General features: G+C 40.4%; 1 protein-coding gene across 2 annotated transcripts in view; it reads right to left on the bottom strand.

The window, feature by feature from the left end:
* Positions 1-7,889: 7,889 nt before the first annotated feature.
* The window catches only part of ubxn10 (UBX domain protein 10), a 42,002-nt gene continuing 34,140 nt past the window's right edge, over positions 7,890-15,751 (bottom strand). For both annotated transcript variants that reach the window (XM_072585917.1, XM_072585918.1), the window contains exon 2: positions 7,890-13,972. In XM_072585917.1, the coding sequence (XP_072442018.1) occupies positions 13,151-13,972 (822 nt within the window). In that variant the 3' untranslated portion in view covers positions 7,890-13,150. The remainder of the gene's footprint in view (positions 13,973-15,751) is intronic.

Here is a 15,751-nt window from a genome sequence, read left to right as displayed (position 1 = left end):
CTGAATTTTACAATGTGCACCACACTGCAAGCTCAATTGGCATTCCTAAATTGACTGTCAGCTTAATTCTTTGTTTTCACAAGCATCCAGTTGTGGAATCACATTTAATGTTGAACACTTTTTTTGTTTTGCAAGGGCATGTCACTTGAATGCAGTCAGGACCTTTTCGTGAATAGCAGAAGGAATATTCTGTTTGATACAATCCACTAGTTCTTGTGTTATAGGACCTACACACCTAACATCTCACTGGCACTGAAAAAGTCATATGCCACAATAATGTAAAACCACTGCAGATACTGAAGATCATGAAAAAAAATCAAATTGCTGGAGAGATTTGGGTCTGGCCATGACATGGACTGCTTTCTTTCTACAGATGCTGCCTGACCTGAGTTTCTCCAGCAATTTCTATTTTTGTATACCACAATTTATTCGTGTGATGGACACAGCATATCTTAGTGGTGAAAACCATTTCTATTATTATTGTGCAGCAATAGGGTATGCAGCAAGCATCACCTATTGCTGAAAACTGAGATAGAGTAATCTGAGATAGATGGTGCACTTTTCTGGACCAAAAATGATTACCTTTAGTCTGTTCATGAGTTTGTGCAGAGGCATTATTCTGCACAATAGATTGGGTGTGCCCCTATTTCAGTATCAGGTGTGTAAAGTGAACAAATTGCTCAGGTTGCTGATGAGGCTGATTTATAACATGTAACCCCCTGGCTGATTTCTAAACCAGGACATCAAGACAAGGGCGATCATTTGACTGCTTCACTTCAAAGTTGCATGCAGGGTGGAGCCAATTAAGATGTGGAATTCTTACCATCTATGTGGCTACAAGAGCAGGTCAGATGTAGTTATTCAGCAATGAATAACCCTCCTTGTCTCCTGGCAGATCCAAAGAATGCAAATTTGGATCCATCATTTAGAATGATATGTACTTTGTGGATGTAATTACACTTCAAGGATGACTATTCTGTTTGCCCTAGTGGGTTCACTGATATCGGTGTCTGGGTTGCTCTTAAGACCTCACCATGTAGCCAAACATGCACATTGTATGTGAAAATCAGCCAAGCCATATGGAATCCTGCAATATACCATCCTCTACCAGCTAAGCATTCAAAGAGCTGACCTGTTGTTCTTACCTGTAGATCAAACTTGTATCTTTAATTAGGGTTTGTACCTCCATAAATAGTCAATATTGGGGACTTTGGTGATGGTAACACCATTGAATGTCTTGGATTGTATAAGATATAAATAGTCATTGACCCCTTTACCACCCTCTGAGAAAAAGAGCAGGAAATGACATAACCAAGCTGAGGAAACCCAACTATATAAATTAGAAAGCAGGAAATACTAGCAGTGCTTTGTCAGGAGGCTCACTGAGGATGTTACCTAGTATGCTGATGAAACATCTGAAAATGAACTTTCCAGCTCAGCGAGCAAACCTACATCCAGAATCTCAACCTGAGCTACAAATCTTGCAAACTTGAGGTTGTTTTTGTTAAGAAGATTGAGAGGTGATTTAATTGAGACATATAAGATAATCAGAGGGTAAGATAGATTGGACAGAGCCTTTTACCTCTGGTGATAGCTAGCACAAGGACACATAGCTTTTAGTTGAGGGGTGAGTAGATGCAGGACAGATGTCAAGATCGTTTATTTACTCAGAGTAGTAGGGGTGTGGAACACTGCCTGCAGTAGTATTAGACTGACCAACTTTAAGGGCATCTAAATGGTCATTGGCTAAACATTTGGACGAGAATGGAATAGTGTAGGTCACATGGCTTCAGATTGGTATGACAGGGCGGTGCAATATCGAGGGCCGAAGGGCCTGTACTCGCTGTTATATTCTATGTAGGTAGTTATTAAATGGAGAAATGGTTTTATGGAAATTCACAAAGAAAGTGGAGGAACAGAAAATCTGCAAATGAAGTACCACCAATTTTGGACAGCAGGCAGAAGGATGTCAAAGTAATAAAGAAAGAAGGCTGGAACAGAAAAGTGACCGAAATTAGCATGCTTTCATTGCATATTAATAAGATTAGACATAGTACAACAGCATTGCTGAAATTTAAATGGGAGATCAATTTTGTTATTCACTGATGGGATCCAGGTTTTACTAGCAGAGCCAGCATGTATTGCCTGTCCCTAGTTGCCCTTGAGAAGCTCATAGTGAGCTGTCGTCTTGAATTACTGCCGTCGTTATGTTATAGATAGACCCACAGTCCTGGTAGGGAAGGAATTCCAGGATTTTGACCCAGTGCCAGTGAAAGAATTCTGATATATTCTTAGGATGGTGAGTTGCTTGTGGGAACTTGCAAGTGGTGATGCTTCCATATTTGCTGCTCTTCTATCTTTTAGAGGTAGTGGTTGTCGGTTTGGAACAATTGAAGGAGACTTGGTGATTTTCTGCGATACATCTTGCTGATGGTACACATTGCTGCTGAGTATTGGTGGTGGAGGGTGTGGATGCTTGTGAATGTGCCAATCAAGCAGGCTGCTATGTGCCAGATAGTTGATATGACCTGATTTATTATTGTCACGTATCGCGGAACAATAAAAAGTTTTGTTTTGCGTGCAGTACAGGCAGATCAAACCATACAAACTACATTAGGGTGTTAGAACAAAGCAGAATACAATGTTACAGCTGCAAAGAAGGTACACAGAGTGAGGTCAATGTTAAATTAAAAATTTGTGAGGTCTATTCAGAAGTTTAATAACCATGGAGAAGTTGTTGTTCTGAATCTCTTTGTATGTGTGTATGAACTTTTACTCTTTTTTGCCCAACAGAAGAGGGTGGCAGAGAGTAAAACCAGGGTGGGAGGGGTCTTGATTATTTTGATTGCTATCCTGAGGCAGCAGGAAATATAGTTGGGAGGGTGGTTTGCGTGATGGACTGGACTGGACGGTGTTCACAACTGTGTAGTTTCTTGAAATGCAGTTGCCAAATCACACCACGATGAATCCAGATCAAATGCTTACTATGGTGTATGTAAAAATTAGTAAGAGTCCTTGTGAACATGCCAAATCTCCTTGGTCTCCTGAGGAAATAAATACATTGTTATGCTTTCTCGACCATTGGTTTGGCATGGGTGGACTAAGACAGATTGTTGGATATCACTCCCAGTAACTCCCTGATAAGGGATATGGGACAGGAGCAGGCAGGTAGGACTAGTTTCGTTTGGGATTATGTTTGGCATGGACTGATTGGACTGAAGGATCTGTTTTTGTGCTGTATGACTTTGGTGCCCCCCACACCATCCCCAAGGATGGGTTCTCAGTCCCCTTACTTTGCACCCTGAACACCCACAATTGTGTAGCCAAACTTCATATGAATGCCATCTACAAGTTTGCTGACAACACCATCATGGGAGGACAGATATCAAACAACGAGAGTCAGACTACAGAAAGCAGATGGCGGGCTTGGTGTCATGGTGCAATGACAACAATCTCTGCCTCGCTGTCAGCAAAACAAAAGAACTGATCATTGACTTCAGGAAGAAAAGATGAGGACACATTCCTACCTACAGCAACAGAGTTGAGGTGGAGAGGATCAAGGAGTTTTATTCCTAGGAGTAACAATAATAACCCATCCTGGACTTCCCGGATGCAATGGTCAACAAGGCACAACAAAGCCTCCTCTTCCTCAGGTGGCTTAGGAAATCTTGCATTTCCATAAGGACCGTCATCAGCGTTTACAGATGTACCATAGAAAACATTCGATGTGGGTGCATGATGCCCTGGTATGATGACGGTTCTGCCTAGGACTGTAAGAAACCAACCTCCCATCCACTGATTCCATTTACACTTCTCATTGTCACAGAAAGGCTGCTGACATCATCAAAGACCCCTCCCACCCCTGATAATGCTGTCTTCCACCTCTTCTGCCAGACCGGAGATAACAGAAGCTTTAACAGGTTCAAGGACAGCTTCTTCACTGCTATCAGACTGCTGAAATGATTTTTCTAACTTCAAATAATGTTTATCTTGCTTTGTGCACTTCCTGTGCAGCCATATCCTTGCATGCCTCACTCTGTCTAAGCACCCTATGTCCTTGTTTGCTATGATCTGCCTGTATTGTTCCCAGAATAAAACTTTTCCCTCTACTTTAGCTATATGTGACTACAATAAATCAAATCAAAACTTAATGCTCTCAACCATCTCCACCTCAGCACCATTGATGCAGACAGGGGCATGCTCTCTACACTGTTTCCTTAAGTCAATGACCAACTCCTTTGTTTTTGTTGATGTTGTTGGAGAGATTGTCATCTTGACACCATGCCACTAAGCACTCTATCTCTTTCGCCACTGATTGAGGTTTGTCCTAAAATGATGGTATCATCAGCAAAATTGTAAACTCTGTCAAGTTTCTTGTGTGTTCTTGGAGCTGCACACATCCAACAAGTGTGCAGTATTCCAACATAATCCTCACTTGTGTCTTGCAGATGAGGAACTGGCTTTGAAGAGTCAGGATGTAAAGTAATCATTGCAAGTTCTGGTTCTGATCAGTGGTAACCCCAAGATGTTGATAGTGGTGGCAACGTTTAGTGCTAGTGAGATAGTGACAGCAATTTAGGGGACATACTGAAATAAAAGTCTTTGATTATGTTGGCTGCTTTCCTGAGGCAGAAGAAAGTGTAGATGGAGTCAATGGAAGGAAGGCTGGGTTTTACAATGGACTGGGCTGAGTTTTCACAACTCTGTAATTTCTTGTGGTCTTGGGCAGAGCAGTTATAAAATCATTGAGTCATAGAGATGTACAGCGCAGAAACAGACTTTGGTCCAACTCGTCCATGCTGACCAGATATCCTAACCTAATTTGGTCCCATTTTGCAGCACTTGGCCCATATCCCTCTCAATCCTTCCTATTTATATACCTATCCAGATGCCTTTTAAATATTGTATTTGTACTGGCCTCCATGACTTCCTCTGGCAACTCATTCTATACATGTACCACCCTCTGCATGAAAAAGTTGCCCCTTAGGTTCCTTTTATACCTTTCCCCTTGCACCCTAAACCTATGCCCTCTAGTTCTTGACTCCACCACTCCAGGGAAAAATCTTTGTCTATTCACCCAATCCATGCCCCTCATGATTTTATATACCTCTATAAGATCATCACTCAGCCTCTGATGGTCCAGGGAAAACAGCCCCAGCCTGTTCAGCGCCTCCCTATAGCTCAAATCCTCCAACCCTGCCAATATCCTTGTGAAACTTGAAAGGCATCAGAAAAGATTTACAATATCCTTCCAATAGGAAGGAGACTAGAATTGCTATCCAGAACTATGATGGATCGGATGTTTTCTATGGTGCAGCAAGAAAAATTGTCAAGCGTCATTGTGAACTTGCTGAATTTTCTTAGCTTTCTGAGAAAATAGACATGGATTATAGCATAGATGGGCCAGGATAGATTGATGATCTTGACTCTCTCAACCACTTCTTACTTCAGCACCATTGATACAAGACATGGCATATCAGCCACTCCACTTCCTGAAATCAATGATAGGCTCCTTCATTTACTGACATTGAGGCAGAGACTGTTGCCTTTACACCATGCCAGTAAGCTGTCTATCTCATTCCTGTACACATTCTCGTTTGAAATGCAACCCACTATGGTAGTTATCAACAAATTTGTAAATGGAGTTAGAGCTGAATTTGGCCACATGGTCATGAATGTATAAGAAATATAGTAAGGAACTGAATATGCAGCCTTGTGGGGCACCAGTGTTTGAAGATAATTGTGGAGAAGGTGTTGTCGCCTATCCTTACTGATTTGCAGTCTGCAGGTCAAGAAATCCAGGATCCACTGTCCAGAGGGGAGCAGAGTCCTAGATCTGAGTTTGGAGGTGTGTTTTGTTGGAATTATGATGTTGAAGACAGAGCTAAAGTCAATGTAGTCTGATGCAAGTGTCCTTGTTCAGATGTTCCAGGGATGAAGAGGCAAGGGAGACTGTGTCTGCTATGAAACTGTTGTAACTGTAGATGAATTGCAGTGATCAAGGCAATCTGGGAGGCTGGAGTTGGTGTGGTATTCCTAATCTCTCAAAGCACAACACAATAATGGATACCAGAGCCACTGGCATGTTGGCTGTTTTTTCTTTGGCACTGGGATGATAGTGGTCATCTTAAAGCAGGTGAAAATCTTGCATAGTAAGGAGAGGTTTAAGATGTCTTCAAATATTCCCACCAGTTGATCTGTGTGCAAGTAAAGACATTCCATCTGCATCAGTCACTTTCTGAGAGTTCATCCTGGGGTGTCTTGTTCTTGCTGGCCCTGGGAGAGTGAGGAAGCTCCACCATTGCAGCACCCTGTTTAGCAAGATTTCCAGGAACCTGCCCATAAAGCATGCACCGATTTACCAGTCTGTCGTGTTCGCATCAAGTATTGGGACCCGTGCAGGACAGCTCTGGATTTATGGTGCTTGTCAAGGTCCACACAGTTTTAAAGATTGGGTGGGTACAAGGAATGCCAGTGAATTCTGGGATATCTGCTGACTAATGGGGTGGTCTGGAAATGGTGTGATAAGGGGTGGAAATCAGATGTGTGAGGCATCATGAGATGGGACAAGTAATTTAAGAGATGAGATCAGGCAAGTCGATAAGCCTCATTGACAAATCCTCAATATTTGATACAGCTAGGACTTAGCCAAAAAAAAAGTGTTTCAAGTCCAAAGACTCTTCAGAATAAGTCTCAACAGTTACGGGAAGTTCGCTTTGCAAGCTGTCCTTCCTGATTTTTATTGTCTAATGTGCCACTGGGCGGAGGAATGGCAGATGAAGTTTGATTTAGATAAATAGAAGGTGTTGGATTTTGATGAGACAATTTAGGGCAGGACTTACACAGTTAATGGTGGGGTCCTGGGGTGTGTTGTTGAATAGAGGCCTAGGGGTTTAGGTACATAGTTTCTTGATAATGGTGTCACAGGTAGACAGGGTGGTGAAGAAGGCATTTAGCATACTTGGCTTCATTGCTCAGAGCACTGAGTATAGGAGTTGGGACAACATTCTATAGCTGTACAGGACATTAGTGAGGCCACTTTTGGAGTACTGCATACAGTTCTGATCACCCTGCTATAATAACAATGTTATAAAATTGAAGAAGCTTCAGAAAACATTTACAAGGATGAAGGCTGAGACTGGAGGGTTTGAGTCCTAAGGATAGGCTGAGACATTTTCCCCTGCAGCGTAGGAGTTTTAAGGAGCGACCTTATAGAGGTTTATGAAATCATGAGGTATAGATTAAGTGAATAGCAAAGATTCAAAACTAGAGGGCACAGATTTAAGGTGAGAGACGAGACATTAAAAAGGGACCTGAGGGGGTAACCTTTTCAAAGAGAGGGTGGTGCGTATATGGAATGAATTGGCAGAGGAAGGGGTAGACACTTAAAAGACATTTAGACAGGTACATGAATAGGACAGGTTGAAAGGCATATAGGCCAAATACAAGCAAATGAGAGTAGTTCAGTTTGGGAAACCTGGTCAGCATGGAAGAGTTTGACCAAAGAGTCTGTTTCCATGCTGTATAACTCTATGACTCTAAATCTCAAACTATTAACTCTGTTTTTCTCTAAACATTTGTCAAGTTTGTCCAGCATTTTCTGTTTTTATTTCAATTTTTAAAGTCATTGTCTCAGTCAAAACTAAATTATCAAGTGAATTTCTCATTGAAATTGTCACAATTTGACTAAAAGAAAGCCTGGTATGTTTGCCTGTTGTACCATTCAGTGTCCCACCGTCCTTTTTATTGTTTTAGAAATTTTATCCCTTTATTCTTTATCTCTGGATAATACATTGTAACAGATCCCAATAATGAAGTTAAAATATTACTGCATTTTGTAATACATTGTTCCTGAATGGTGAATTTTAAAGGCAAGACTAGAAAACTAATCAAATCATGTGTGATTTTATTTTTGAAAAGTGATTAATTAAATGACAAACATAATTAAAACACTAGAAAAATAGCTGTACCATTTAAAAGTATCAGTTGAAAAATGCTTAGTTCCTAGTAACTTTGGTTAGATCTCAAAATTTAATTATTACTAAAATGTTTACCGATAATAATAATAAATTCCTCTTGCCTTAATAAATAAACGATATTATGTAAATATACAAAGAAGTCAGGTGAAATTAAATGCAAAGCAAGAAATTCTGGTCTGTTCACTCATAATTTGCACTCCGAATATGGTATTGTGCGAATCTTCGTGCCAAACCCCAATAAATGTTTGTACCACAAATCTCAGCAGCAGATAGTTGGGTTTTACAATTTAACACGTGTTCCAACATGTTTGCTTTGTTAAAGTCTTATGATAGGAATGGTACCTACAAGTGTACTAGAAGATAATGCTAAATGCACATATGGCTAAACAATTGTTGTTTTCTCTCTATATGGTTAATTACCCTCAACAAGAAAACAAGGTAGTGCATTCATAACCACCCCTAATTATTCAACAGCCATTAAATATTCTGTTGCCATTTATGGTTCCTCTGGATCCATGTTCTTTATTTGTCCCTTCCCTTTACAACTCCTTCCACCCACTCCCCTTTTCTTTAACATGATGAAAGTAGTTACATAGTACTTTAGATGTATGCAACATGCTATATCACTTTCCAAACTGGTATTTTGAATGGATCAACATTTTCTGTGTTATCTATTTGCTTGAGATAATATAAAAAAGTTCTAAAGTACAACAAAAAACATATGGAATTTAATTTTGAATTCAGTCAGGGGCATAAGGGAAAGCTTAATGAAAGTCTTCAAATTCAGAAAAAAAACAGGGTCAAAACTCCACTTGGAAAAATATACATTTCACTGTGCCAATGATAGATTTCAAAAATGATAATGGTTTTGAAAAAGCGTTCCATATAAATTAACACACATAGAATTGTTCATAGTACAGCCATTTTCCTAGTTCTATTTTATATTATGTAAATTGCAGTGCAATAAGTAATGCAAGCCATGTAAACGAAATGCAAAGTCATAGTCAAATGTCATAATATAATCCTATTGTCATTGTATGATGAGTAGATTCAAATGTAATATTTCCTTCACACATACATTGTAAAATGCTATAAACCTTTAATTTGAAAGAATTAGAAGTATTATTCTTTGATTACCCACTGTTATCATTTGAAAACATTATAAATACTAATTTGTCCATCTATGTATTATAAGGTCAAACTGAGGCAGAAGCACGTACCTATATTACTATTTAAAAGCAACACTATTGAACTATAGGCACATTTAAATATAATGAGAACTGGGAATTAGGATGAGGAGGTCCCACTGGTGGAGAGAAAAAAAAGTCAGTCCATCCCAAAGTTTAAATGGCTGTTTTGGTCACAGACTTTTCCTGCATCTGATCAAGTCAAACATAGTGTTCTGTTCATTATTTTATCAACACCAGTATTACAGTCAGAATTACTTTGCTATAAGCATAATACATTGTAGTCAAATATCAAAAATAACAAAATAAAAAGCAGCTGACCTTTGATTAGACTAGGGCATTAATAATAGGAAACAAGAAATAAGCAGAGATTTTGAATAAGAATTTTTTTTGCCTTCATGAAAGGCACTTAAACCTATCCTATTAATACTAGAAAATGAAGGGTCAAAAGAGGGAACTTCAAACAATCACAATCACTGGAGAGTAAAACAAATGGAATTAAAGTCTGATAAGTCCCCTGGACGTGAGAGACTGTTTGCTTGGACCCAAAGAAATGTCTGCAGAAAGAGTGGATGCATTGGTTACAACCTTCAAATATTCCATAGATTCTAAAAATATTTAAGACTTTTTAAAAAACTCAAATTAATGATTACTTTCAAGAATGGAGGCATAGAGAAAGCAAGTCACTAGTGGCTGTTAGCCTAACATCTGTCATTGGGAAAATACAGGAAATCATTAGTTAGGAAGTAGCAGCACCAGCAGTACATTTAGAAAATCATGACAATCAGGGAGGGTCAGCATGATTTTTGGAAGGGAAATCATGTTTGACAAATATATTGGAGTTCTTTGAGGATGCAAAGGCCATTTGATAAGATGTCATTAGAAAGATTACTATGTAAGTGCAGCAGTTTGTGGGTAAAATTGAGGACACTGTACAGAGGTTCATCCCCAAGCAGAGAAAGATTATCCGGGGAGGGATTAGACAGCCATGGCTGACAAAGGAAGTCAGGAAATCTATCAAAGAAAAAGAGAGATCCTATAAAGTGGCCAAGAGCACTGGGAAATCAGAAGATTGGGAAGGCTACAAAAACAAACAGAGGATAACAAAGAGAGAAATAAGGAAGGAGAGGATTAAATATGAAGGTAGGCTAGCCAGTAATATTAGAAATGATAGTAAAAGTTACTTTCAATACATAAGAAACAAATGACAGGCAAGAGTAGACATTGGGCCACTTCAAACTGATGCTGGAAGGCTAGTGATGGGAGATAAGCATATAGCAGGAGAAGTTAATAAATACTTTGCATCAGTCTTCACAGTGGAAGACATGAGTAATATCCCAACAATTAAAGGGAGTCAGGAGGCTGAATTGAGTATGGTTGCCATTACAAAAGAGAAAGTGCTAGAAAAGCTAAAAGGTCTTAAAATTGATAAATCTCCTGGCCCCGATGGGCTACATCTTAGAGTTCTGAGGGAGGTGGCTGAGGAAATAGAGGAGGCGTTGGTTGAGATCTTTCAAAAGTCACTGGAGTCAGGAAAGTCCCGCATGATTGCTGTTGTAACCCCCTTGTTCAAGAAAGGATCAAGGCAAAAGATGGAAAATTATAGGCCAATTAGCCTAACCTCGGTTGTTGGTAAAATTCTAGAATCCATCATTAAGGATGAGGTTTCTAAATTCTTGGAAGAGCAGGGTTGGATTAGAACAAGTCAACATGGATTTAGTAAGGGGAGGTCGTGCCTGAAAAACCTGTTGGAGTTCTTTGAAAAGGTGACAAGTAGGTTAGACAGGGGAAACCCAGTGGATGTGGTCAACCTAGACTTCCAAAAGGCCTTTGATAAGGTGCCACATGGGAGGCTGCTGAGCAAGGTGAGGGCCCATAGTGTTCGAGGTGAGCTACTGGTATTGATTGAGGATTGGCTGTCTGACAGAAGGCAGAGAGTTAGGATAAAAGGTTCTTTTTCGGAATGGCAGCCGGTGACGAGCGGTGTCCCACAGGATTCAGTGTTGGGGCCGCAGCTGTTCACATTATATATTAATGATCTGGATGAAGGGACTGGGGGCATTCTAGCGAAGTTTGCCGATGATACAAAGTAAAGTGGACAGGCAGGTAGTACTGAGGAAGTGGGGAGGCTGCAGAAGGATCTAGACAGTTTGGAAGAGTGGTCCAGGAAATGGCTGATGGAATTCAATGTGAGCAAATGCGAGGTCTTGCACTTTGGAAAAAAGAATACAAGCATGGACTACTTTCTAAATGATGAGAAAATTCATAAAGCCAAAGTACAGAGGGATCTGGGAGTGCTAGTTGAGGATTCTCTAAAGGTAAACATGCAGGTTAAGTCCGTGATTAAGAAAGCGAGTACAATGTTGTCAATTATCTCAAGAGGGTTGGAATATAAAAGCACTGTTGTGCTACTGAGACTTTATAAAGCTCTGGTTAGGCTCCATTTGGAGTACTGTGTCCAGTTTTGGTCCCCACACCTCAGGAAGGACATAGTGGCACTGGAGCGTGTCCAGCGGAGTTTCACATGGATGATCCCTGGAATGGTAGGTCTAACATATGAGGAACAGCTGAGGATCCTGGGATTGTATTCATTGGAGTTTAGAAGATTAAGGGGAGATCTAATAGAAACTTACAAGATAATACATGGCTTGAAGAGGGTGGACGCTAGGAAATTGTTTCCCTTAGGTGAGGAGACTAGGACCCGTGGACACAGCCTTAGAATTAGAGGGGGTAAATTCAGAACAGAAATGCGGAGACATTTCTTCAGCCAGAGAGTGGTGGGCCTGTGGAATTCATTGCCGCAGAGTGCAGTGGAGGCCAGGACGCTAAATGTCTTCAAGGCAGAAATTAATAAATTCTTGATGTCACAAGGAATTAAGGGCTACGGGGAGAATGCGGGTAAGTGGAGTTGAAATACCCAGCCATGATTGAATGGCGGAGTGGACTCGATGGGCCGAATGGCCTTACTTCCGCTCCTATGTCTTATGGTCTTATAAGTTAAAACTCATCTTGTTGAGCTTATACTGTATATTAGCATGGGTGGAGGATCAGCTAACTCTTAACTTCTTGATTGAAGAGCTCCATTTTGGTAGGAAAAATAGAAAAACAAAATATTAGGTAAAAGGAGAGAAACAACAGCATGCTGTGGTGCAGAGAGATGTGAATTACAAAATGTTAGCATGCAGATACAAATAATTAGGAAGGTAAATGGAAGATTGCTTTTAATTGCAAGGAGGTGGTGTATTAGAGAAGCCTTTTTGCAACTGTATAGGGCATTCGTGAGGCTGAATATATGCAGTTTTAGTCTCTGGTATAAAGATGAAGGGGTTGTTTTATGAGGAAAGTTTTAGCCTGTACTCATTGACGTTTAGAAGATTGAGAGATGGTCTTATTGAAACATAAGATTGTCAGATGGCTTAAAAAGGGACTTGGTGAGATCTTTCCAAGCATGAGTAATCTACAATCTGGGCGTATTATTTCTGAATAGCCATTTAAAATGTTTGAGGAAGAATTTTTCACAAAGGGTTATGTATTTTTGGATTATTTTTACTGTAGATGTCTGTGAAAGCTGTTTAAAGTTGAAAAGATATTTAACATCTTGAATGTAAAGAAAGGCCAAGTTAGATAGGTTTTTGAACTGAAAGACAGCCAAAAGTCTGCGTGAAAATTCTTTGTTCTGCGTTTGAAGTTGTAAACAACCCATGAGTTTTTCTTTTAATTGGATTTCTCACTGCCTCAATGAATGCATAATCACTGTACACCAAGAAAAGTCCCTAGAAAAGATTCAGATTGCAAAGTCATTCATTATGTATCTTTTAACCATCCTTTTCATTAAAATGTGAGAAAAAACTATTCAAATCATAGAATGTGCTCTATCAATTCAGTTCATGCTCAGGAATCTTTAGCAATTAAATGCAAACTGGACTTTGTTTCTATATCCTTCTTCATCTTGAATAGAAGGACGCAGTTTACATATGTTAAGTACTAATCGCCCTCATCTTGTAAGATACAAAGAACTGATTTATTTTGAATTCCACATTCCTCCAGTGTCTTTGACAGGTCACTAAAACTTCTCCTAGGAACGTCCATGGTTTCAACCACAGAGTTAGCATAGTTATTATTACTCTTCCATTCAGCTACAGACAGGATTGATTGTAATGTGTCTGAAGGCCTGAAGCAGCGTTCAAATCTCTGGCCCGATGGGTATCTCACAGCAAGTCGCAATCTTGGCTCAGATTCTGATGGTTCATCAGGCAAAGTGACTAATGCATTCTGAGATACCTGTGTTTTTGAGGTTGCAGTGTCAGATTTAGAGAGTGGTGGCTTCTTTTCTCTGCTTGATTTTAATTTTTGTTCAAGATCTGTATGCAGATTAAGTTTATTGGTTTGTTGTGCTATAGTCCTTATTCCACTGTCACTGGTCTCTCTCCTTCCAATGGATGGTAAAACTCTGTACCTATTTAAGGATGAGGATGGCCGCGATGGAATTTGATGGAGAAGATTTGGAACATCCTCGTTGGTCACTTGAGTAATCCTGTTGGGAGGATGTAAAATTGAAGATGGAGGACTGTTGCTTAGGTCACCAAAAGCAGATGGAACTGGAATGGGATATGAACAAGTTTCTGGACTCTGAATATAAGCAGAGCTGGGGCGACTACGACCTTTGGCAGATTTGGGCCTTGGAATATTCATGGTATTGGTGTTGGGTTTTAAAATTGGGTGTACAGGAAGATCAAAAGAAGAAATACGTTTGGACCCGGAGGGTGGCCTAGTTGGTTCTGCAGCTGCCATTTCATTCTTGGGTAACTGTAAAACAAAATACAAGAACATACTATGGATAATACAACTATTTAGTTCTTTACAATATTTAAATAGTCACATAGATGAAATTCAAAGCAAATGTACACTTTTGTAGGAGGGTGTGGCTGTGCGTGAGGCAGGCAGAGTTGCAGGGGCCTCCACCCCTGCCCGTGTCCAACTGGTTCATGAGTTTTGCTTCCTGTGTGGATGGGAATGGGGAGTGCAGGGAGGATAAGCCAATTGACCGCAGCACCGTGGTGCAGGGAGCCATTCAAGTGGGGGAGAAAAGAGAAATGTTGTAATTGGGGACAGCACAGTTACCGGCATAAATACTGTTCTCTGTGATCAGGATTGAGAGTCCCGAAGACTGATGCTCGGGTTTGGGATATCTCATTTGGACTGCAGAGGAACTTGGACTGAGAGGGTAAAGAACCAGTGAACATGGTCCACGTAGGTACCAATGACATAGATAAAACAAGGGAAAGGTTCTGATAAAGGAAGTATAAACAGCTGGGAGCCAAATTAAAAAGCAGAACCAAAAAGGTAACAATCCCTGGATTATTACCTGAGCCACAAGCTAGTTGGCACAGGGTCAATAAGATTAAGCAGGTAAATGCGTGGCTCAAAGATTGGTGTGGGGGAAATGGGTTTGAATTCATGGGACGTTGGCAGCAGTACTGGGGAAGAAGGGATCTGTTCCAATGGGACAGTCTTCATCTCCTCCATGCTGGAACCAGAGTCCTAGCAAATCACATAAATAGGGCTGTAGACAGGGTTCTAAACTAAATGGCGGGGGGGAGGTTTCAGTAATAGGGGAAATTAGAAAACTGGAATTAAAGGAGGAGATAAGATTGCAGAACTCAGGAGAGCTTATTAAAATCTCCAGCTCAGATGCAAATAGGACAGAGTGTATGGAAAGGGTTAGCAATCAAACTTCAAGCACACTGGACAAACGAATGACGATGAGAAGAGGGACAATTAATACAGGACTGAAGGTGTTAAATCTGAATGCACGCAGTATAAGGAATAATGTAGATGAATTTGTGGCATAGATGAAATTGGCAGGCATGACATGGTAGGCATCACGGAGATGTGGCTGCAGGGGGATCAGGATTGGGAGCTGAATACTCAAGGATATACATCCCATTGAAAAGATAGGCGGCGGGGGGGTTGCCTTATTAGTAAGGTATAAAATGTAATCAATAGTAAGAAATAAAATAGGGTCAGATGGTGCAGAATCTGTGTGGATAGAATTGAGGAACCACAAAGGTGAAAAAACTATAGTTGAAGTTGTGTACAGGCCTCCAAATAGTAGTCAGGCATTGGGCATAAGATACACCAGGAAATAGAAAAGATGTGTAGGAAAGGCAAAGTTACAGTGAACATGAGGGATTTCAATATGCAGGTGGACTGGGAAAATCAGGTTGGTGGTGAATTGCAAGAAAAGGAATATGTGGAATGTCCCCGAGATGGCTTTTTGGAGTAGCTTGTGGTGGAGCTCACTAGGGAACAGGCAATACTGGGAGTTAGTGTTGTGCAATGAGGCAGCCTTGATAAGAACAAAGAAAATTACAGCACAGGAACAGATGCTTTGGCCTTCCAAACCTCTGTCAATCCAGATCTTCTATCTAGACCTGTTGCCTATTTTCCAAGGATCTCTATCCCTCTGCTCCCTGCCCATTCAAGTATCTGTCTAGATACATCTTAAATGACGCTAAAGTGCCTGCCTCGACCATCTCCATTCGCAATGTGTTCCAGGTACCAACACTCTATGTGTAAAGAACT

Source organism: Chiloscyllium punctatum, chromosome 16, assembly GCF_047496795.1.
Source record: "Chiloscyllium punctatum isolate Juve2018m chromosome 16, sChiPun1.3, whole genome shotgun sequence".
NCBI classification, from domain to species: domain Eukaryota; kingdom Metazoa; phylum Chordata; class Chondrichthyes; order Orectolobiformes; family Hemiscylliidae; genus Chiloscyllium; species Chiloscyllium punctatum.
Note: the sequence above shows the minus strand (reverse complement) of the source record. Positions and strands in the feature narration are given on the sequence as shown.